The sequence below is a fragment of the Drosophila mojavensis genome, unplaced genomic scaffold (genome assembly GCF_018153725.1).
Source record: "Drosophila mojavensis isolate 15081-1352.22 unplaced genomic scaffold, ASM1815372v1 contig_80, whole genome shotgun sequence".
Taxonomy (NCBI): Eukaryota; Metazoa; Arthropoda; class Insecta; order Diptera; family Drosophilidae; genus Drosophila; species Drosophila mojavensis.
The window spans coordinates 8,466,081-8,489,026 of record NW_025318906.1 but is presented as its reverse complement, the minus strand read 5'-3'; the positions used below and the strand labels follow the sequence as shown (position 1 = coordinate 8,489,026).

General features: G+C 35.2%; 3 protein-coding genes across 3 annotated transcripts in view; 2 read left to right on the top strand and 1 right to left on the bottom strand.

Moving 5' to 3' along the window:
• LOC6579128 (potassium voltage-gated channel subfamily H member 8) overlaps positions 1-22,946 on the bottom strand; it is a 77,567-nt gene that overhangs the window by 37,504 nt on the left and 17,117 nt on the right. The window contains exons 2-4 of the mRNA XM_032729701.2: positions 4,644-4,773; positions 784-894; positions 454-573 (exon numbers count right to left, since the gene is read on the bottom strand). Of these exons, the coding sequence (XP_032585592.1) occupies positions 454-573; positions 784-894; positions 4,644-4,719 (307 nt within the window). The 5' untranslated portion in view covers positions 4,720-4,773. The remainder of the gene's footprint in view (positions 1-453; positions 574-783; positions 895-4,643; positions 4,774-22,946) is intronic.
• On the top strand, positions 12,375-13,066 carry LOC6579127. Its single transcript, XM_002004988.2, has 2 exons — positions 12,375-12,467; positions 12,554-13,066. Exons 1-2 carry the CDS (start codon positions 12,396-12,398, stop codon positions 13,064-13,066), a joined length of 585 nt encoding a protein of 194 aa, XP_002005024.1. The 5' UTR covers positions 12,375-12,395.
• On the top strand, positions 19,167-22,063 carry LOC6579126 (phenoloxidase 2). The gene is made up of 6 exons (XM_002004987.4): positions 19,167-19,606; positions 19,680-19,815; positions 19,891-20,385; positions 20,444-21,077; positions 21,434-21,686; positions 21,765-22,063. Exons 1-6 carry the CDS (start codon positions 19,254-19,256, stop codon positions 21,958-21,960), a joined length of 2,067 nt encoding a protein of 688 aa, XP_002005023.2. The 5' UTR covers positions 19,167-19,253; the 3' UTR covers positions 21,961-22,063.

Below are 22,946 nucleotides of genomic sequence, written 5' to 3'. Positions count from 1 at the left end.
AAATATTTCCAGCTTAAGCATAAATAAATTATGATTTTCAATAGGATATATCCAATTTGCTCTCATAACTGGATTTAATCTCCACTCAATCACATTGTGCCCTCTCTCAATTTCAAAAGAAACTTTAACGAATTTGTCTAAACCTGACCGCAGCCTGTTGTCAGCTGTTGCAGCAGGAGCAGCAGGAGCAACTTGGCATCTTTTGCGTTTTAGCTGCCGCAAACAGCTGGAGCATGTAATTTCCTCTTTGTTGCTCACAAATTACCTCAAATGCTAAATGAACTTGAAACAACAGCAGCATCACAACAACAAAAACAACAACAACAACAGAAAAAAGAAATGCTTTTAATTAAAAATGAAAACAATTTACAGCAAAAATTTCTCACAATTTGCTGGGCAAGTGTTTAGCTTCCTTTGTTTTTGTTGTTGTTGCTATTGTTGCCAGTGTCTTACCTTCCTTTTTGTAGAAAATAACTTCCAACTTTAGTTCCGTCTTATTTGAAAGACTTTTCTCAATTTGCTGCTTGTGCTCCTCCTTTGTATCCGGCCCGTAAAGGAAATGACATGAACAGCCTGTTTTTGTGTTGTTGTTCATTCATTTTCGCATGATTGTTGTTGTTGTCGTCGTCGTCGTCGTCGTCGTCATCGTCGTTGGCAAACAATTGAATAAAATGTACAAATACATTCAACTGAGTATTGAAGTGTTGAAGCAGCTTGTTGCTGTCCGTCAATTTGACAGTCAGTCAAGTTCGGTCGGCGTCGCTCTTAGCTCAATTGTCTTACCCTTTTGCATAATTTGCGCGCGTGAATATCCTGTCAAGTCCACGAACCCATCCGAGCAATAAACAATTGGATTGCCATTTGCCTGCGCATTGCCAAGCACAAAATTCGAATCTGCAAAAGAAAATTGAAGGACAGTGAGAGAGTGCGAGGGAGAGAGTGTGAAATGACAGACGAAATTTATATACATACATACATATATATACATACATATATAACATTTCATCATTTTTTATTTGACTTCATAAATAAGTGAGTTCCATAATAATTACTTAACTTAAGCGCTTGACCTTTGTTATTTTTCCACTGCATTTTATTTGAAATAAAACAAATAACAAATATTTTCATTTTCAACACACAAAAAACAAATTTAATTAAAATTCAGCTATGCTCAATTCGCTCACTCTGCGCTGTCTCCGAGCTGGACGTAAAAAACAAAAACAAAAGCTTATTTTTATGTTTTCTTTGTTTCTGCCTTGCCAATACCCAAAAGAGAAAAACTTAAATATGAAAACATGAAAATGATTTTACGTATTTTTGTTTACAATAAAAGAAAAATAGTAGAAAAAAAATGATTAAAACCTTGATATTTCATATTGTTTACAGAAAATTTAAGAATTTTCACATACAGTTCTGATAGCTGAAATAAATATTACGCATACGACGCGTATGCTTCATCAACTCTTAAGTTCGTTTAAGCTAATGCACTTGAATTTAATCACACCAATATTTATTTAGCTTTATGGGGAGAAATTAACGCAACTGTTTAAAAGTCTATTAAAAGCGCAGCTGTCAATGGGGTCGCAACCCCTGGCTTAAGCAATTCTGTATAAATAATACGGAGCACACATGCATGCAGCCAGAGCTATGAATAGCTAAAGCATAAATATCAATTTGCATTTACTCAGCCCCATTCAGAAATGCAATAATCGATCTACACAAGAGCTAACAAGCAGCAAATGCAATGTAAATGTTTCACACAGCCAGCATGAATATTGTTAATAATCATTTTTGATAGCATTACAAAGTTAACTGGCCCAAGATAAATCACATTCTTGGCTGCCGGCCACATTCTGGGCACATTAAACACTTGACTGGGCCGCACTCAGCTTCAGCTGCTGCTGACTAGTCAAAAATTAAATACATATATGTACGATATATATATTTATATGGATGGGAAATTTATGTCTATGGCGCTGCGCACTTTATCAACGCATTAAACTTGCGTACAACAACAATCATACGCCATGTGCGCCCAGCAGACAAATCACTTGCAGGCTTTGCCAGCACTAAAAATTATTGCCTGTCGACTGTTCCTTACGTGTGAGATATATCAAAATATGCGAGTGTTACTTAAGGTCACCAGAATTATTAATTAAGCGAGTGCTGCTAAGGTCAGCCAAGACAGACATTAATTATAAATAGAGGTACATTTGTGGGGGGGCGCAAGACTTCATAAGGCATAAGCTACAGCAGCGCAAAGAGGATTTAGTCAAATAGATATGATTAAGTACATTATTAATTTACTTAATTTAATTTATCATGGCTGTAAATTGAGCAATAAAACTTGGTTTGTTATGCTAATTTTAGTACATTTATCTTTGGTATAAACTATAAGCTTATTCTTTGAGAATTGCGTAGAAAGGTAATTGTAGTAGCAAAAATAGTTAGCAGCGCAAACTTTTATTGAATTTAAATATGTAAATTTTTTTAATTAATTAATTATTAAAATTTAATAAAATTAATTTTTAAAATTAAATGTTAAAAAAATTTATAAATTAATTTATTAAATTAATTAATTCATTAATTTATTAAATTACATTTTAAAATGTATTTATTAAATTTATTTCTTTATTTATTAACAAGTTACAATTAATATAAAATTAACTCTATTTATTAAATTTATTTATATATTTATTAAATTATTTTAATCAAAAGAAGTTTGCCATCTATTCTACTATATATACATACAAAACAATAAATAAATCAAATAAAATGAAAAAGAAAAGGAATTGCAATACAACACAAACATTTCGTATAAACGAACATATCTTAAATCATATAGGGCAACAAAACTCATCAAATGAAAAAAGTAGTTTCAAGATAACATGGAAACATCTCATATCTATCATCAATCAATCTTCTTGCAGCTAACCGAAAACTTTGTAACTCCCATCGACTGCTACAGATGACAATCTTCACATACATCATAATATAATATTCATGTACACATGCGAACAGCAGCAGAAAACAATTCAAAAACAAAAACTATTGCCTCCCCATGTCTGGGCGTTTATTTGGGAAACATGAGATGACAACTCATAAGCAGAGCGTGTTCCACGCCCCTGTTTCCCATTGAGATGCCAGATGTGCACTAAATGTCGCTGGCGGGCAGAGTCAAAAGGTTAAGCGATTGCATAATCAACAAGTTGATTATGAAACGCATTTACGTGTTGTCAGCTAATGTTATTTCCATTGTTTAAGCCATAAAAGTTGACAGTTAAATTTGGCATAAAAAAGAGAGAAAAAAAAACAAAAAATAAAAATATAGCAGAAAAATTAAAAATGAAAAGCTTATGACAAATGGAAAGCATTTTACGAGTTTCCTTGTGCTGGCGGCGCCTTTTGTGCTTGCCGTTGCCAGGCGACACAGGACACAGAATACACAGAGGACAATAAGCACACAGACACAACCACACACACACACACACAGTCACAGACATACACACATATGTAGTTTTAATTTAACAGTGCAGATTTCAATTGGGACACGCATTGTCCTTGTCACTGTGTGTTCGCCCTTTTAGCCAATATGCTGCCTGCTTTTGTCTGGCTCACAGCTTGAATATATTTTCCACTCTTCTGTGGCTTCGCTCCCAGCATGCACCCGTTTAGCTCTGTGAGATTTTTTATGAGCTACCCAAATGCCGCTTTGGCTTATGCATATATACATAGCGTAATGTTACGTTATGTCAGTGGCCGCTCAATAAAACACGCATAAATAATACATTGAAAATGATATATACATATACATACAAGTATACATACATATATAAAGACAAGCTGGATGTCTAAGTAAATAGCGTTTAACTTTTGCTTTTTATGCCTGGCTCTGGGTATTCTCAATTTTTGTTCCGCATTTCCGCCGGGAGGCACTTTCATGCCCATAAAGTATTAATCAGTACATTCATAGCTGTTGCTGAGTCGTCAAACGTGCAAATAGCTCCGTGAGAGAGTTTCAACTTGTTAATGGAAGCTATGATAGCTCTATAAATATATTTATATATTGCGTGACAAAATTATAATACTATCTAAAAGGGTGTATACATCTGTATATTGAAGTATTATAATTCTGTCACGTTTAATGTTTAATGCCAGGAAGGAGGGAAAAGTAAATAGTCCCGCATGGACCTTTAAAATCTGTTTTTTTATTCACTTGAAAATCGATACAGAATGCATTAATAGGAAATTTAAAGTTTATTTGTGAGTTCAGGCTCGAATCAACAATATAATATTTTATGAGCTCATTTAAGTTTGAGAAAAGAATTCGACTTATCAATAAACTATATATATAAGCTACTAAAATATATCGAAAGTCAGCTCAATTTTATAACTAAAATTTAACCAATATTCAATATGCAATTTAAGTTTACTCATATCTCGCATTAAATCTCTTAAATGTGTTGCTGTTTCCATTTATTTTTATTTATTTTTTTTTTTATAAAATTTAAAACGCTTAGTATATTTAAACATAAAATTTAATGCGTGCCCCCTCCCGTTGCATCTATTTTTGCACATTTATTTTAATATCAAACGCTTTCCCCCAGCTGCTTCGCATTTTATATTTAATTCATTCTACTTACGCGTGCCATCGAAGCGTGTAGCGATTGTGTCCAGGAATGTATTTTGGGGCGCTAACAGCCCCTTGCGGGCTGGCATAGGAATCTTGATGGCCGGTGCGCCTCAAGTAGCGCCGCTACGGTCTGGGCAGAACTGCAAAATTATAGCCATACAAAAGACAAACGACAGACGATTAGTTTAATTGACAAGTTAATTTAGCCGTTAATCATTTTGTAGAACATTTCGTAATCGCAATTGTTATGCTCGGATTTGTTGATGGCTTGTTGGTAGCCACACCAGACGTACAACTAAAGTCGTTTATCAACTATGCAACAGGCAGCACGAACACACACACACACGCACACAAAAACAGAAAAATTAATTCCATTTGCCACACAGCGCTCACATTTACAGTTGCGGCCACAATTTGTGGTTAGAGAGCGGCTGAATAAAAATATGTATATATTTATAATAAATTGTGTGTGAAAAGTATGTGTAGAAATTTCAATAGTGGACATTCAAGCACTCTGTAAAAATGTTTATCAAAAATAATAATGTATTTATAAAAAAAAATAAAATAAAATAAGAAATAAATAAATAAAATAAAACTTAAATTTATTTCCTATAAATCGACAGACCTCGCAGCATTTAATGCCCTATTAAAAATATAAATTATAAATTGTGTTTAAAAATTAAGTGTAGAACTTTATTATCAAATAATAAAAAAATAATAAAAATTTTTTAAATTAAAAAAAAATAAGAAAAAAATTTCAAGCCCTAAAAGCAATAAATAAATAATAAATAAACATTAGCATGAAAATGTTAAGAGTAAAAAGTTATGCTCAACACAAATGAAGATAGTTTATGCTGTAGTTAACTAATTGCTAACAACTTTCAATGTTATACCTATTTACTGGGCCATAAAGTTTGCGGCAAGTTTAAAATGCTCGTTAGCCCTTTAACACAATAAGCCAAAGTCGATGTGAAAAACATCAATTTTACTGACGTTTTAATATTTTCTTTACGCTTTTTTGCACAGGCAGCTGCAACAGCGGTTAGCACTCAGGTGCTACGTTGGTATAAATGCTGAGTAAGTAAGAAAAAAATGAGAGAGAGAGAGAGAAAAACTTCCTGAGTAGCAACAGCAGCAGGCAACAATAACCGAGCAACCGCAACACTGACAGCTGTTGCGCCTGAAAGCATCGTTTATATATAATATTTTTTATTATTGAATGGGAAAATGAGTAAATGGCATTAAATTTCTAAAGGCGATAAGGGAAATGATTACGTTTATATGTATTTGTGTGTGACGCAGAGAGAGAGAGAGAGAGAGAGATGGACAGTGTGAGACAGCGTGAGCGCGAGCGAGGGTTAGCCAAATGTTTAGATTCTTATCAGTCAACATTGACATTCCATACATAGCCCCACAGTGGCAATTGATTAAGGTTTATGGTTATGACCCAATGACATTGGCTGCGAATAAGACAGATTTTGGTGTCGAGAATAAGGAATGCTTAAATTTAGAGTTCAGTAAGGAAAGATATTATGAATAATTAGGCTTGTTTAATGCTAAATGAGGTAACGTAAAGCTTTACAAGGAGAAGCCAGTTTCATATATATTAAAGAAATGTTTTTTTTTTTTTTTTTGGATTTTTATCAGGGATTTTTAGTTATTCTTTAAAAAATATGTTCACCATATTTATTTATTTATTTTATTTTTATTATTTTTTTAATATAAAAATATACAAACAGTATTTTTTAAATGTTGATTGAAAAAACAAATTTTTAAATTTTAAAAGTATAGACTAAAAATATATTGAAAATATTTTTTAAAATATTAAAAGCAACTTATTAATTAAAAAAAATAAATAAATAAATAAATATTTTCTAAAATATAGAAGCAATTTTTTTTGGTCTGTATTTATTTATTATTATTAATTTTTTTTTTTTTTTATTTATTTTTTTTTTTTTTAATGAGATATAGAACCGTAAGAAGAGGAGTTTTAGGATAGCTTAACAATTATTTTATGAACATAATTTTTCAAGAATTTTTTCTTAAAAAAAAAAAAGAAAAAAAAACGACTTTCTCTATATAAACCTATATAGAACCTTGCTGATATCAATAAAAACAATTTTGTTCAATTCATTTATACAGCTAAAGTCTTTGAAATAAAAATTTACGAACCAAGAGCTAACTACATGTTACCTCATCTTTAACAAAAAGTTTCCAATTCAAATTAAACTCTGCATTAAAATTGCACAGAGCCTATATATATTTCGGTTTGCAATTTGCGAAATCCCTTACCAAATATTTTCAACTTTAATTATCAGCCATTGTCATTTGAATACGACGGCCGGCCTAAGCCCACAAACAATGCAGTGAGGCGATAAGAGCTAATGTGCCATGTGTGCTCGACGCTGATAACATGACGCAGGTTGCCCTCCTGGCTGTTAGCAGCCACCCACAGCGCCAATAATTGCAATACCTAACTTAACCCCATGGGATATATGCATGGGCAGGTGCAAATTTTGGCCACAATTTTCACGAAATGCAGTTATAAACCAAATGCAATTTTAATTAATAGACCAAACTCGAATTCCGTGCAACATTTCCTGCCGCACACTAAAATGTTTGACATAAATGTCTAACCGCAGCAATGTCGTATCCAACATATCCGCAACAGTTGTGGGTGTGTGTGTGAGTGTCTGTGTGAGTTTGTGGGTGTGTGAAACAGTTTGAAACTGTAACTACTAACATATAGAAACTTGAATCTGGTTAACCCATAAACACACACACACACAATCACATGCCCTAACTGACAGCCAACTTCCACAACTGTGCATGTGTGTGTGTGTGTATATGCAATTTCCGTTTCCGCCTTATTCCACATGATTAGGCTGATGATATGAGCACTCTTCAGCAGCTGGTGCTCATGTGAGTGTGTGGCTGAGCACCGGCTGAGACTGGCAGGCGAATGCTTCACGTTCACGTTAACGTTAAAAGGTTTGTTGGTCAAAATATCTAGCACAGGACATGGTAGAGGCAATATAAATAGCAAGAAAACGAAGAAGCAACCAAAAATCAATTCAACAACTGCAGAATGTGAGCAATTTTTAAAATGCATAGGTAATTCCAGCAAAGCAGCATGCATGCATAATTTAAAGAAAAGGAAGAGCTACACAAGAGATTTTATTTCAAGAGTCCTTTTCACTGGAAATAATAAAAAAGTAATTTACATAAAAGAGACTTCCTTTTCATTCAGCCAAAAGACAAAATCAAAGAAAGGAATACCAAGAAGAAACAATATTGTTAAAAATATTAAAGTTTGCACGGAATTGTAGCAGCTCTTCAGATATTTCATGAGTGTAATTGTACAATATTTAAATATTTAAAATAACAAATTATGTATTTAAATATATCATAGCTATACAGAAAAATAAATGAAAAACGAGATATTTACTTAATATAATCATGAATATATAAGAAAAATTAAGAAACAAAAAAAATTAAATATAGTTCATTAAATAATATTAATTATGTACATATCAATTCGAAGACCTTAATTGCTTAGCTCATACCTATAATTATAGTTAATGGTTATAAATAAAAAATATAAAAAATAAATAAATTACATTTGAATGTGGATTATATTATATGTTATATATATAATTTTAAAGTAATTGTCTGCCTGTATATCTGTCTCCCTCTCTATCTCACAGTCTGTGTCTCCGTCGGCCTCTCTCTAACTATCGAAGATCAATTAAGTTGTTTATATGTGGGCAGCAGCAGAGAGTGCTACCATCGGTCACTTAATGTTCGGCTGCAACGATCCCTCCCTGACTTCGGGTTGACCATTTGAGAGCGACTTAGACTTTGAGTGAAAGTAGCCCTTTATAAAGGGCAGCAGCTACAGCATTTCTTCAGTCGGCCAGACCTCGTGGTGGGGGTCAGTCGTGCGGTGCAAGAAATACTGAGAAGAAATACTGAGAAGAAATACTCGGAGCAAATACTGAGAAGAAATACTCGGAGCAAATACTGAGGAGAAATACTGAAAATAAATACTGAGAGGAAATACTAAAGAGAAACAGAAAAATATTTACAGAAAAAAAATAAAATAAAATAATAAAATAAAATAATAATATATATATATATATATATATATATATAAACATATTTCATTTATTTTATTCTATTTTTTTTCTGTAAGTATTTTTCTAACTGTTTCTCTTTAGTTTCTCCTTTTTAATTATTCTTAAAATACTATAAATAACATAGGTAAATTAAAAACATCTCTTTACTAAATATATATAAGTTCCACCTATACATAACAAATACCATAACAACAATTACTTAAGTAGAATAAATAAGCATGCCATACTATGAAAAATGAATTTGCTTTCAACCAACTGCTGAAGAGTTAAGCAAACTACTTAGCCTATTGACTAGCTGCTGGTTAGTTTGCCGCGTTGTTTGCTCGCCTGAGCATCTGGCCACTTTGAAGTGAAGTAATTTAATAACATTAAAATAGATTGCACAAATAAATCTGCAACCACAGTTCAGGTGCAGCTGTAGCTGCAGGTGCGGGCCCAGGTCGAAAGCTAACAGCTTTGGGTGCTTCCACACATTTACTTTAGCCAGCGGACAAAACAAAAACCGAACAACAATAATAAAAATAAAAGCTGGGAGCAGGAAGCTAAATGCTCTTGTAGCATGGAAACGCGTTTGGCATTTTTAATTCCAATATATTTATACAGATATCAGTGTACATATATACACATATATATATATATATATATATGGGAGCAAAAACTGGGCACGTGCTACATAAAACGCGGCACGGAATGGCGATAATACATTTCGCAATTTTTTTTATTTTATTTTATTTTTTTTTTTTTTTTTATGTATGGGCAACGCAATATGACAGAGTGTTCATTGGATACTCTCTTATACACAGCAAAATATGTAAATATATATGTAAACATATTTAAATAAACGAATTATCAAGAGATAAACTTTTTGTTATGGCAGCTTAATAATTAAGTAAGACTCAATTATAACTGCTAATAGCGACATCTCTATCACGTTTCACGAAAGTAGCTTAATACGAAGTGACTAAAAAAAAAAACCATAGAGAAAGAAATTTAAAAATATATATACATAATTTAAGATATTCTCTTGTTTTTTTTTTTTTTTTTTTTTTTTTTAACTACATACAGGCCATTATATATGGCATAGCAAATGACATGAAATGGCTGTCGAGAATTTCCGGAGATTGCTTTCAGCGTAAGGTTCAATTCTAATGAATTCGTCTGGCATCGAGCTCTAGCCAAATGATGAGCTCCTTAGAGATGCCTTGGTTTTGCAGCTCAGTAAGAAAATAGAGAGATTTCAAAATAATATTTTCTTGAGCTCATTGCTCATTGAGCTCTATCAATATGGTGGGCGTCATAGAGTGAGGAATAAATAAAAATATTACACAGATTTCAAAGTAATTTTAGAAAGGCGCTCAGCGGGCAATGACCGAGCCAGCTTGCCATACTTTGTAATCTATATATTCACAACCATAAATAATTAAATTTCTGCATATTATCTATAAATTATTTGTATAATAATTGATAATAAAAATAACTTTATATAGTTACCCTATACATAATCCTCACCTTAAGCAGTCAAAAGTTATCATAACCCTTCGCTATTAGGGTATGCATAAGGCACAACATGTACCCGAAAATTGCTCTAACCGTTTTTATACTCGTGTATATAACTGTATTTTATTACGGCCGTTGGCTCTACATGCCACTTGCATAGTTGTAACTCAGTGATTTGTTTTCCGGGTATCGAATGGCCGCAAGGACTACCGGACTACTCGTCCTTTTGTGCTGCCTCATTGAAGCTGAACATAAGTTGCGATAAACCTCATTATACGAACTGATTGCCATTAACGAGATGCGATTCTCTCTCAACTGAAAAGCGAGAGTAGTTGTCGCATTGGCAGCAGCTTGTTCAGCGCTATGAATGCCAGCTGATGTTCGTTGAGCAGCTAATTGACAGCCATTCATGTAACCTGGATGGCTTTGCATTAAATTCAGGCACTGAACAATGAACAGGCATAAAAAAAAAGTTTAAAAAAAATAAACTAAATAAATAAAACTTAGCCACAAGCTGCTGAAATTAGAGCTGCATAAAAAAAATTCTTTCCAGGCAGCTTCATAATAAATTTTTACCACATTTTAAACAAGCATCGTTATTGACCTTAGCCAACAAAAAAAAACATACGCATTGTAAAATGTAACACAAGGTTATGCCATACAATGAGAGTTTTGCAAAAAAAAAGTCATGAAAATTTCCAGTGAAAAAAGCCAACTAAAACTTTTTGTATACAATGTAAACAATTATGCATTAATTGCTGCACTAATTACCCAATGTAAATAATTATAATTTTTTGTATAAAAAAATATATATATACAAATTTATAGACGGCTTTTTTACTATGCATGAGAGATTTTTTGATAACTGCCTAACAATAATTATATTTCAATTTATACACAAATTCGATTAAAATACAATTGAGCGGCTATGCATATGTTACATTTACAAGCAAACAAGCTTAAATAGAGGTAATTAGCTGGAAAACAAGCAAAGAGTACTCTAGCAGGCAGTGTATGAGGCTAGCTATGGTTAAATCTAGCTTTAAAGCTATAGTACACATATATTTGATCAAACTTGGAAAACCTACAGCTGACACATTGCTTAAACTCTAAGTCTATTTATAGAAAAAGTAAAGAGAGACATCTCTTTGAGATTTTGACCAAAAAAAAAAAACTCTTAATTGACCGGCCATTTGTTGACTAAATCAACAGTACACAAATTCTGCTGCATGTGATATGGGCTCTCCATCTCCATCTCTTGGTATTCACTGGCATCCTTTGAGTTTCGAGAATCAGATGCACAGCAAGACATTTCCTGGAACATGGCCAAAAATCAATACATGGCTCGTCAGTTTATGAACAAGTTTCGTTGTGAATTTTGTCCAGATACCAATTGGTCTAACTTTTGTATAGGGAAACATTTTTTGCACCGAATGTCAGAGAAAATATTTGGTATACGAAAAATATTTGAAAGCAAACATTTTCTAGTTTGAGAGCATAGCTAATCAAATTAATTAATCGAAAATGGCATACACTCAGGTTAGTGCAGTAGACCAAAGAAAATAGAAGCTAGATTTTCAATGCAATTTCTTTGCAGTCAGGAAAATTTAAATTTCAAATATGTATGAAAAAAATATAGAAAATATATTAGAAAAATATTTAAAAAAAAATAATATTAAATAAAAGATTTACTAGTATATTTCTATATTAAAAATTTATTTATTTATTAATATATATTATATATATTGAAAAATTATTCTATAAAATATAATGTAAAAGAATAATATAGAAATATATTAAATTAATGTATAATATACTTAAATAAATAAACAAATTTTTTATATATTCTTTTTTAATTTCATATTACACTTCCACTGCCCCAAATTAACATTTTCCATTGATTCAGGGCATGAAATTAATCAATTAAGTTGCTTGCTTTACATATTAGAATTCACATATACTAGTATATGGACTTGTTTTAGTTCGATTGCTCATTAGTCTCGCCTCAGCAGGTGGCAATATGCGCGGCCATTATTTAGAGATTTGGGTGAATGCATTGAAATTTACAATCAGTATTTGGTATTGTTTGCTTGTTCAACAAGTTCAGTGTGAGATAAAGAGCTGAAATGCATCCGACGCGCTGGGCAATTGTTGCCTTGATTTGTGTCTATCAACAGCTGCAAATGGCTGCGGCCAAGGTGCGTATACGTAATCCGCGAGAGTTAATATTTCTCTTTATATAAATACACCCACACCCACACACACACACACAATACCATTGCAGAATGACTTTGAGCTGTATTTTGAGAATTTTACATGCAACAGCGACAGCAGCTCAAAGGAGGAAAATCCGCTGGAGAGCGTCCACTGTGGTCTCAGCAAGAATCCCAAGCGGCGAACCCTGCACATGGAATTTTTACTGAGGGAACTGATGCACGAGCACGATTTCCACATCGTCATCATCTTGCCCCGCCGTACCATGAACTTTGTGCTGATCAATGTGACCACCGATGGCTGCCAATTGTTATCGAATAAGAATCAAATACCGCTGCTGCGCATCGCACGCCAAGTGCTTGACCGCTATAGCAATTTCCCAACTCAGTGTCCCTTTGAGCGGGCCAAGCCGTACTATCTGCGCGGCTTTCGTTTGGATTTGAGTTTAATACCCGCCGTGATGATGGAAACTCCCGTTACCGTCCAATTCAGCTACAGTCGCCAGCGTGTGCAGTTATTCCAAGGCCACATCACGGCCCATGTGCAGCGCACCGTCAATGCCAAGCAGAAGAAAAGCGGCTGATGTAAAAGCGATTGATTGAGCGAGAGATGTATTTTTCATGCAAGCCCACACAGAATAAAACTACTTTCAATAACAACAAATGGCCTTCAGAGGAATTTCATAAAGTTTCATCACGCTCGAAGAAGTGAGAACTATAAAATTTCATAGACTGAATACCAAATCAAATTTATTATTCTATTCTAGTAGAAGTCAGATACAGTTTATAAGAAAGGCATATGCTAGATCTGAAGTCGAAGATCTGAAGCCTATGGATAATGTTGAGGAGACAAAAAAAAAAATCAATAATCCCAAAGGCCTTTCATCTATTTCCCAGTATCCATCGCAATTCAAGACAGAATATAAAGAGCGAGCACAGCCAGATATCCGGAGCACTCTCAGCTTCATCTTTTAAACAGTCTTAAGCAATTGGTCTATAATGAAAATGACTCGCATCTGCACACACTCTAGTCCAAATTAAACCATTCGTTTAAGCTAATCAAAAAGTGCTGGTAAAGTAACTGCCGCGGCTGTCTGTCTGTGCCAAGAGACAGACCAAGACGAAGTTTATGGCAATTCCGTTCAGTTGCCATCTTTTATGATTTGCAGGGTATAAAACGTCGACAGTTGACAGCAGCACACATGGCGCAAGCCCAAATGATATAAAAAGAACTGAAAAAGTAAAGCGAGAAGCATAGAATAGAAATACGCCACCTGTCTGACGTTGACAGTGCGAACGCACAGTCGCCACACCTGCTGCTGCAGCAGTTAGAGATGCTCTGTATCTGTCTCTGTCTCAGTCTCAGTCGTTGTTGCTCTGTCTCTGTCACAATGCCGCAATTTGTTCCAGGCCATTCAACAAATGTTGTTCAATTACCTTGCTGCACACACCCACACATACACCCACACACACACACCCACACCCACACTCTCACATTGTTGCAGCCGCTAACACAGCTATTGTCTGGGCTGCTGCCACATGGCGTTTGACAGCAGCCAATGACAATTGCCAACTGGCAAACTGGCAACTAATAACATTTCCAACTGCCAGCAACTGCTGCCCCATCTGCAGTCTGAGCTACGTTTGCTAAATGATTTGTTACAGTTAACTATCTGGCTGCACTTCCGGCAGCTGTTACAGGTGACACAGTGAAAAGTGTGTTTTAATTAGACATTAGAGATTTGCCAGAGCCTCCCCAGTGCACGGTCTTCGTCTATTACTTAGGTAGCTAAGCAGCAGCCACGCCCACAGCTGTCAGCATCGATTTTCACTTTTTGGCATCTGCAAATGGAGCCCAGCCCTTTGAGACTGCCAATTGGTCTGACTTTGATTGCCCCTGCGACTGCCTGTCAGGCAACCTGGCAGCTTGGCCACCTGCTTTTATAATACCTTTTGGCCATTTTGTAGTTAATTTATGAAGTTTAGCTTGGCTATAATTTGCTATTTATTATGTATATGATTATTTCATTATGCCTTCCAATTAAGGTAAACGATTTTGTGTGTTTGGTTAAATGCTTTCAGCCTGTTTGTGTTTTGTTGCTGTCAGATTTCAAAGTTGGTATCATAATGTATATGTATATGTATAGGTATATGTACAGATACAGATACAGATACAGATACAGATACAGATACAGATACAGATACAGATACAGATACAGATACAGATACAGATACAGATACAGATACAGATACAGATACAGATACAGATACAGATACAGATACAGATACAGATACAGATACAGATACAGATACAGATACAGATACAGATACAGATACAGATACAGATACAGATACAGATACAGATACAGATACAGATACAGATACAGATACAGATACAGATACAGATACAGATACAGATACAGATACAGATACAGATACAGATACAGATACAGATACAGATACAGATACAGATACAGATACAGATACAGATACAGATACAGATACAGATACAGATACAGATACAGATACAGATACAGATACAGATACAGATACAGATACAGATACAGATACAGATACAGATACAGATACAGATACAGATACAGATACAGATACAGATACAGATACAGATACAGATACAGATACAGATACAGATACAGATACAGATACAGATACAGATACAGATACAGATACAGATACAGATACAGATACAGATACAGATACAGATACAGATACAGATACAGATACAGATACAGATACAGATACAGATACAGATACAGATACAGATACAGATACAGATACAGATACAGATACAGATACAGATACAGATACAGATACAGATATCAGATACAGATACAGATACAGATACAGATACAGATACAGATACAGATACAGATACAGATACAGATACAGATACAGATACAGATACAGATACAGATACAGATACAGATACAGATACAGATACAGATACAGATACAGATACAGATACAGATACAGATACAGATACAGATACAGATACAGATACAGATACAGATACAGATACAGATACAGATACAGATACAGATACAGATACAGATACAGATACAGATACAGATACAGATACAGATACAGATACAGATACAGATACAGATACAGATACAGATACAGATACAGATACAGATACAGATACAGATACAGATACAGATACAGATACAGATACAGATACAGATACAGATACAGATACAGATACAGATACAGATACAGATACAGATACAGATACAGATACAGATACAGATACAGATACAGATACAGATACAGATACAGATACAGATACAGATACAGATACAGATACAGATACAGATACAGATACAGATACAGATACAGATACAGATACAGATACAGATACAGATACAGATACAGATACAGATACAGATACAGATACAGATACAGATACAGATACAGATACAGATACAGATACAGATACAGATACAGATACAGATACAGATACAGATACAGATACAGATACAGATACAGATACAGATACAGATACAGATACAGATACAGATACAGATCATTTTACTGTCATATATTATTAAACAAGCTATAACTCTTTTAACAAAGCCCATTCGCTTAGATTTTTCAACGTTTAATTCAATTTCCTTATTTTGCATATCTTATGTAACCTTGTTAACCTGTTGAAATTCATAAACTCGCTTATAAGGTATGCATTATTAAGGGACTCTTGTTGTTGCTTTTGTTTTCAAAGCGAGCAAAGGAAATATTGATAAGCCCTGTACGCAAAAATTCTTGTGGTTGCCACTGCCACGCCTGCTCGCCCCTGCCCCTGCCCCTGCCGCCCACTGTCGCTTCAGCCACATCTTCATGATATGCCGCAAAAATGTTGTAGAATTTTCCCCTGCTAAGGCTGAAATGCTATGCATAATTAAGGCAACCCTTCCCGATCGTTTAACGAGCTGCTATTTGGAGAGTGTTGATGATGTTTGGGCCGACTCTTGTCTTTATCGACCTGCTGCAAAAGTTTGGCTTTAAAAAAGTTTCACTCTTTTTGCCCGGCCATTAAAAATTACTTTTTGGCTTTCTTTTGCGTAAATATTTTCTACTTTTCTCTTGCAAATTTAAAATTTCAGCACAAAATGCAAAATAAATGCTATATACATAATTAATTAATATTAGTTGCGGCATTGTCAGGCGCTTAAAGACATTTCTGTTGAAATATTACTTTGCATATTGTAAATGTAACTGACAGATAACAAAGGGAAGAAGCAGGAGTAGAAGGACGAAAAGAACAGGCAGCACCAACAACGCGCAAAACTTTGACATGAAAAGTCATTTTGGTGTTGTGGGCAAAACGTTGAGAATTCATCTTTAGAATTCCCCAACTCATTGGGCTCCCACCAGACGACGGCAAAGGCAACTGCTGATGGAATGAGACGGGGTAACATGATATTGTACAGTGGGACGAGTATAAGTATATCTAGCTAGATGACATGGCTAAAATGTTGAGTCACTCTGGTATCAAAGAATATGCCAAGGCAAGAGAATATATCTTTCCAGCAACTGTTGCGAATTTAGGAAACAACAAGCATAAATATATTATGGAATCGAAAGAATATTGTAAAGAGGCCATCAAATCCAGCAATCAACGTTGTTAGTATAAAAACAATTTTTAAAATTTAATAATTATTATTTTAGTAAAATTAATTATTATTTAGTTTTAAAAAATTATAAATTATTTTCCATAGTAAAAAAAAATAAATAAATAAAAACAAAAAAACTTGAACTTCACGAAAAAAAAAATTAATAAGTAAAATTGAATCAAAGCAATTTTTGAAGTTATATTGCTATATTGCCTGAAGGCTTTTGTTGCTCTGGCTTAAAACTTTTTATTTAGAATTAATTCTTTGTAACAATAAATAAATCAATAAAATATTGCTATATCAGCTATAACTTTTCATGCTATGTCTATTTACATATATATACGTCTACATATGTCTACATATAAATGTAATTATATATTATTATATATATTAATTATTATTTCTGCAGATACAAAAATAAAGAAACATTTTTATCTCTACAAAAAAAGTCGTCAAATCCTTATATTTATTAATTAATTTAATTTATGTTTTAAATAAACAATTTTATATTTCAGTTTCAATATATGTTTGGCTATACATATAGCATATAAGGAATATAAATTTACAATTTAATTGAATATCAACTATTTATATTTGCCTACACACTCAATCGACCCACTGTGTTCGTTTACCACACCATAGCCGCAAGTCTCAATGCAGTGTTAGTTCTTGTTGTTGTTGTAGTTGGTGTTGCTGTCAATTTCACAGATTAATGCGCACCCATTTGATCGCCTTGGCCGGTCAACAGCAACAGCAACAGCGCCTGGCACTCACATTTATTATTGACAATGGCAAAAGTTTTCGCTCTGGTCACGAAGGCGGCAAAAATTGATTTGCGCAAATGTTTTAATCGCCAAAACTTGTTCAGTCGAACAGTCCTATAAGGACTGTGCAAGTTAGTTACGCATTATGCATAAATTTATGGCTCTGCACTCACGGACTCCGACTCCGACTCCGACTCGGACTCGGTCTTAGCCTCAGAGACACACTCATTTATACGTGAGTTATGTGTGCCAGCTGAAAGTCCTGCTGCGAATACATATGTTGCCCAATTTATTTAACTAGCCGCAGGGCCTGAAACAGGGTCTCTTGCCATACTGCAGCATTGGCCAAACATGGGAACAACAAAGGCGAACATAACCATAATATTTGCCTTGGGGCAGTTTCATACATTTTTGGCCAATTTTTTGTTTTTTTATAAAAGAAAATGTTACTCTTTAAAAGTTCAAATGGGTTGCAAAGCAGAAATAATTTTGGTAGAAAATAAAAAAATATCTTGCCCAATTTATCGTGATATAAAGTAAAACAAAATTATGAATTTCTTTATAAAATGTTTGCCCAAATTTGCGTAGCAGAAATGTAAAATTTAAAAGAGGATTTAAATTCAAGTTTAAGAGTTTAAATATAAGGCCTAAAGCATATTTCAATAATACATATATATAATATAATAAATACACAATATATTTAAAAGTTGTAGCAAACAATTATCAAAGCAGTTAATGAAATAAAAAATGTTTTAAAATTCAGTTTTTAATTTTTTTATTTATATAAAATATTTGTAATATTAACTTTTTAAGTTATTTAAATTTTATAAAACATTTTTAATCTGCAATATAGTTTTCTATATTATTATTACAACATAAAGTGTTTTAGGAACCACAAAACTAATTTAGAGATATGAAAAAAAAATACTCAACAAATATTTATCATTATCAAAACACACAGCGCTGTAAGCAAATGTGAAAAAAAAATATATAAAAGACGCGCCCCTTTTTACTGATAAGCAACGCGTATGCCTGCTTGGGAAAAATGGAAACCGCAATGCAAATGCAAATTTCTTCTTCTACTACTAAAACGAGAAACTAAATGATAACTGCTCTTTGATAATGCTTGCGGCTGCCTAAAATAACAGAAATATAGTTATAAAAATAAAAATAACCACAATTACCATAAGAAATTATCAAACCAATTATAAAAGAAAACAAATCAAAATTCTAAGCTTTACACTTAACCTCCGAGGAGCTATAAAAAGTCCAGTCGTCGCCACTGGAAATCACAGTGCGCTGCCTTAGCTTGTGTGGAGCAGAACTATTTCTAGTAACTGAGTTTGGTGAATTCAAAACTCTTCTCTCTCAATATGAATACCGATTTGAAAGCCTTGGAATTGTTGTTTCAACGTCCTCTGGAGCCGGTGTTCACCACACGTGACAATGGCAAGACTGTGTTTGATCTGCCTGAAAGCGTCTACACGGATCGCTATCGCAACAACACCGAGGAGGTCTCGAATCGTTTTAGCCAGAATGTGGAGACGCGCATTCCCATTCGAGAAGTGGCTAGAAAGCCAAATCTTGAATTCGCCAGCAAGCTGGGCCGCAAGCAGCAGTTCTCGCTCTTCATCAACAAGCATAAGGAAATTGCCAGCCAGCTGATTCAACTGTTCCTGGATGCGCCCAATTTGCAGCAGTTCGTGGCACTGGCTGCCTATACTAAGTAAGTGATTCATTCAACTATAATCTGAATTGAATCTGAGTAACTTAGTTCATATATTATATCCATTTCACAGGGATCGCGTTAATCCTGTGCTCTTCCAGTACAGCTATGCGGTAGCCATTGCCCATCGCCCGGACACGCGCACTGTGCCCATTCCCAACATCTCGCAGGTCTTCCCCAGCAACTTTATTGAGCCTTCAGTCCTTCAAGTGAGCTAGACCCAAGTATTTCTTATAGTAACAGCATATGATTTGTATTACTTCTTCTATCTATCCTCTGCACAGGATGCCCGCCAGGAGGCTTCGGTGATTGCCAAGAGCGGCAATCGTACCGTTTTGGAGATACCCGCCAATTATACGGCCTCGGATCGCGAGGATGAGCAGCATTTGGCCTATTTCCGCGAGGATATTGGCGTCAATAGCCATCACTGGCATTGGCATTTGGTATATCCGGCCAGCGGGCCAATGGAGATTGTCAACAAGGATCGTCGCGGCGAGCTCTTCTACTACATGCATCATCAGCTGCTCGCACGCTACAATGTCGAGCGGTTCTGCAACCGTCTGAAGCGCACCATACCGCTCTCTAATCTACGCGAGGAAATACCCGAGGGCTATTTCCCCAAGATTCTCTCGAGCATCAACAATCGCACCTATCCGGCACGCATCTCCAAGCAGCAGCTTAGAGATGTCGCTCGACCCGATGGCAGCATTGAGATTTCCGAGCTGGAGCGCTGGCGCGATCGCATTCTGGCCGCCATTGACCAAGGCTACGTTGAGGATGTGAGTAATTGAGCAGACAATTTTGGAATTCGATATGAATAATCTTTCCCAATCACAGATGCAAGGCAATCGCATTCCCCTGGACGAAGTGCGCGGCATTGATATACTGGGCAACATCATCGAGGCGTGCAACACACTCTCCGTAAACAACCAGTTCTATGGCAATTTGCATAATCAGGGCCACACCATCATCTCCTTCGCCCATGATCCCGATTACCGGCACTTGGAGGACTTTGGCGTAATGGGCGACGTGACGACGGCTATGCGTGATCCCATTTTCTATAGATGGCACGGATTCATTGATACCATTTTCAACAAGCACAAGGCCTTATTGCCCGTCTATAATGACACCCAATTGGGCTTTGAGGGCATCAATGTGACCTATGTGGAGGCACGCTTGGGCGCCGCTAATGCCCGTCCAAATACTCTGCTCACCTATTGGCAAAGATCTTCGGCCAATTTGGCCGCCGGCTTGGACTTTGGACCCGTTGAGGATGAGAACATTACGGCCACATTTAGGCATTTACAGAACGCACCCTACACCTACACATTCAACGTAATAAATTCGGGTCCCAGGCGCTCCGGCACTTGCCGCATCTTCATCTGCCCCAAGACCGATGAACGCAACCAGCCGTTGCGTCTCGAGGAGCAGCGTCTATTGGCCATCGAAATGGATAAGTTTACAGTGGAACGTAAGTGAAGCAATATTTTTAATACTACTCTATATACTCTAGACTTTGAAGACTCTGTAGACTCTGTAGACTCTGTGGACTCTACAGACTCCATAAACTCTGTAGACTCTATAGACTCTGTAGACCCTCTGAGTGTGTAGACTCTGTAGACTCTATAGGCTCTATACTCTCTATAATCTATACTTTCTATAATCTAAAGTCTCTAGACTCTTTAAACTCTCTAAGCTCTCCAGACTCTCTATAATGTATACTCTATAGTTTAAACTTTCTAGACTCTCTAGACTTAATACTCTATACTCTCTATAATCTATACACTCTACACATTAATCTCAACTATAATAAATTTGACTTCTTAGTGATGCCCGGTGAGAATACCATACGTCGTGAATCGACTGATTCCTCGGTGGCCATACCATTTGAGCGTTCGTTCCGTGCCGTTGGGGCCAGCTATCAGCCAACCGCAGCGGATGACCTGACACGTTTCCGTTTCTGTGGCTGTGGATGGCCGCAGCATCTGCTGCTGCCCAAGGGCAAGCCCGAGGGCATGCAATTCGATTTGTTTGTCATGATTTCGGACTACACCCAGGATGCGGTGCAGCAGCTAAGCAAGTGAGTAAACCAAACACACACCCACACACACACAGCCATCAAGAGCAATTACCAAAACGAATATTGTACAACCCACAGCACGCCAAACGATGCCTGCAGCACGGCCTACTCATTCTGCGGCCTCAAGGACAAACTGTATCCGGACAAACGCACCATGGGCTTCCCCTTCGACAGGCGCCTGCCCAACGATACGCTGAATGAGCTTGTGGGCGCCTTCAGCAACATGGCCAAGACTGACATCACCATTAAGTTCAATGATCGCGTTATTGGCTAAAGATTGGTTGAGACTAATCGCTCGTTTGATTAACCCACAGATATCCGATTGACACTCTATATTTCATATATTATATATACTAATATTCTATGAAGCGCATAAATAAAAAAAAAGAAATTGCTATTTGCTACCAAATTTGCTCTTTATATTATTGATAATATTATATATAATATATAAAATATGAAATATAAAATATAAAATATAAAATATAAAATATAAAATATAAAATATAAAATATAAAATATAAAATATAAAATATAAAATATAAAATATAAAAATATAAAATATAAAATATAAAATATAAAATATAAAATATAAAATATAAAATATAAAATATAAAATATAAAATATAAAATATAAAATATAAAATATAAAATATAAAATATAAAATATAAAATATAAAATATAAAATATATATAAGGGTATTTATACTTCGACCTTAAACATGTCTGTAGCTTTTTCCTAAGATTAAGAGAAAATAATTTGCTGCTTTGCTTTTGTTGCTGCCAATTCGTTATATTTATCTAAGATTGCAAATGCAAATACCTGCGATCCCAATATATATTTATAAATGTTTTCTATATGATTAAATCAAAGACGCAGCCTGTTTCAATATTTGCTATACATTTAATGTTATATTTTCAATGTTGATTCTTGGCCAGAAATACAAATATGGCCAGGCAGAATATACACGTGCACACACACACAACCGACCATATGCACACATACATAGCAATTGTGACTGCTGCCGTTTATGTGCTTCATATAGCCACGCCCACTAAACGGTTATGGGCGCAAAGTGAAACGGCTGGAGGAAAGAGAGGGTAGAGAGGGGTGGCAATAGGGCAAGGCTAATCCTATTAGACTTCAAAGCCGTTTCGCACAACAAACTTTCGCATTGGTCCTGGTCCAGACACGAATATTGCTCCACCCACCCCCTTCCACAACACCGTCTCCTTCCTGGCAAAGCTTTTGTTCCTCGTGCT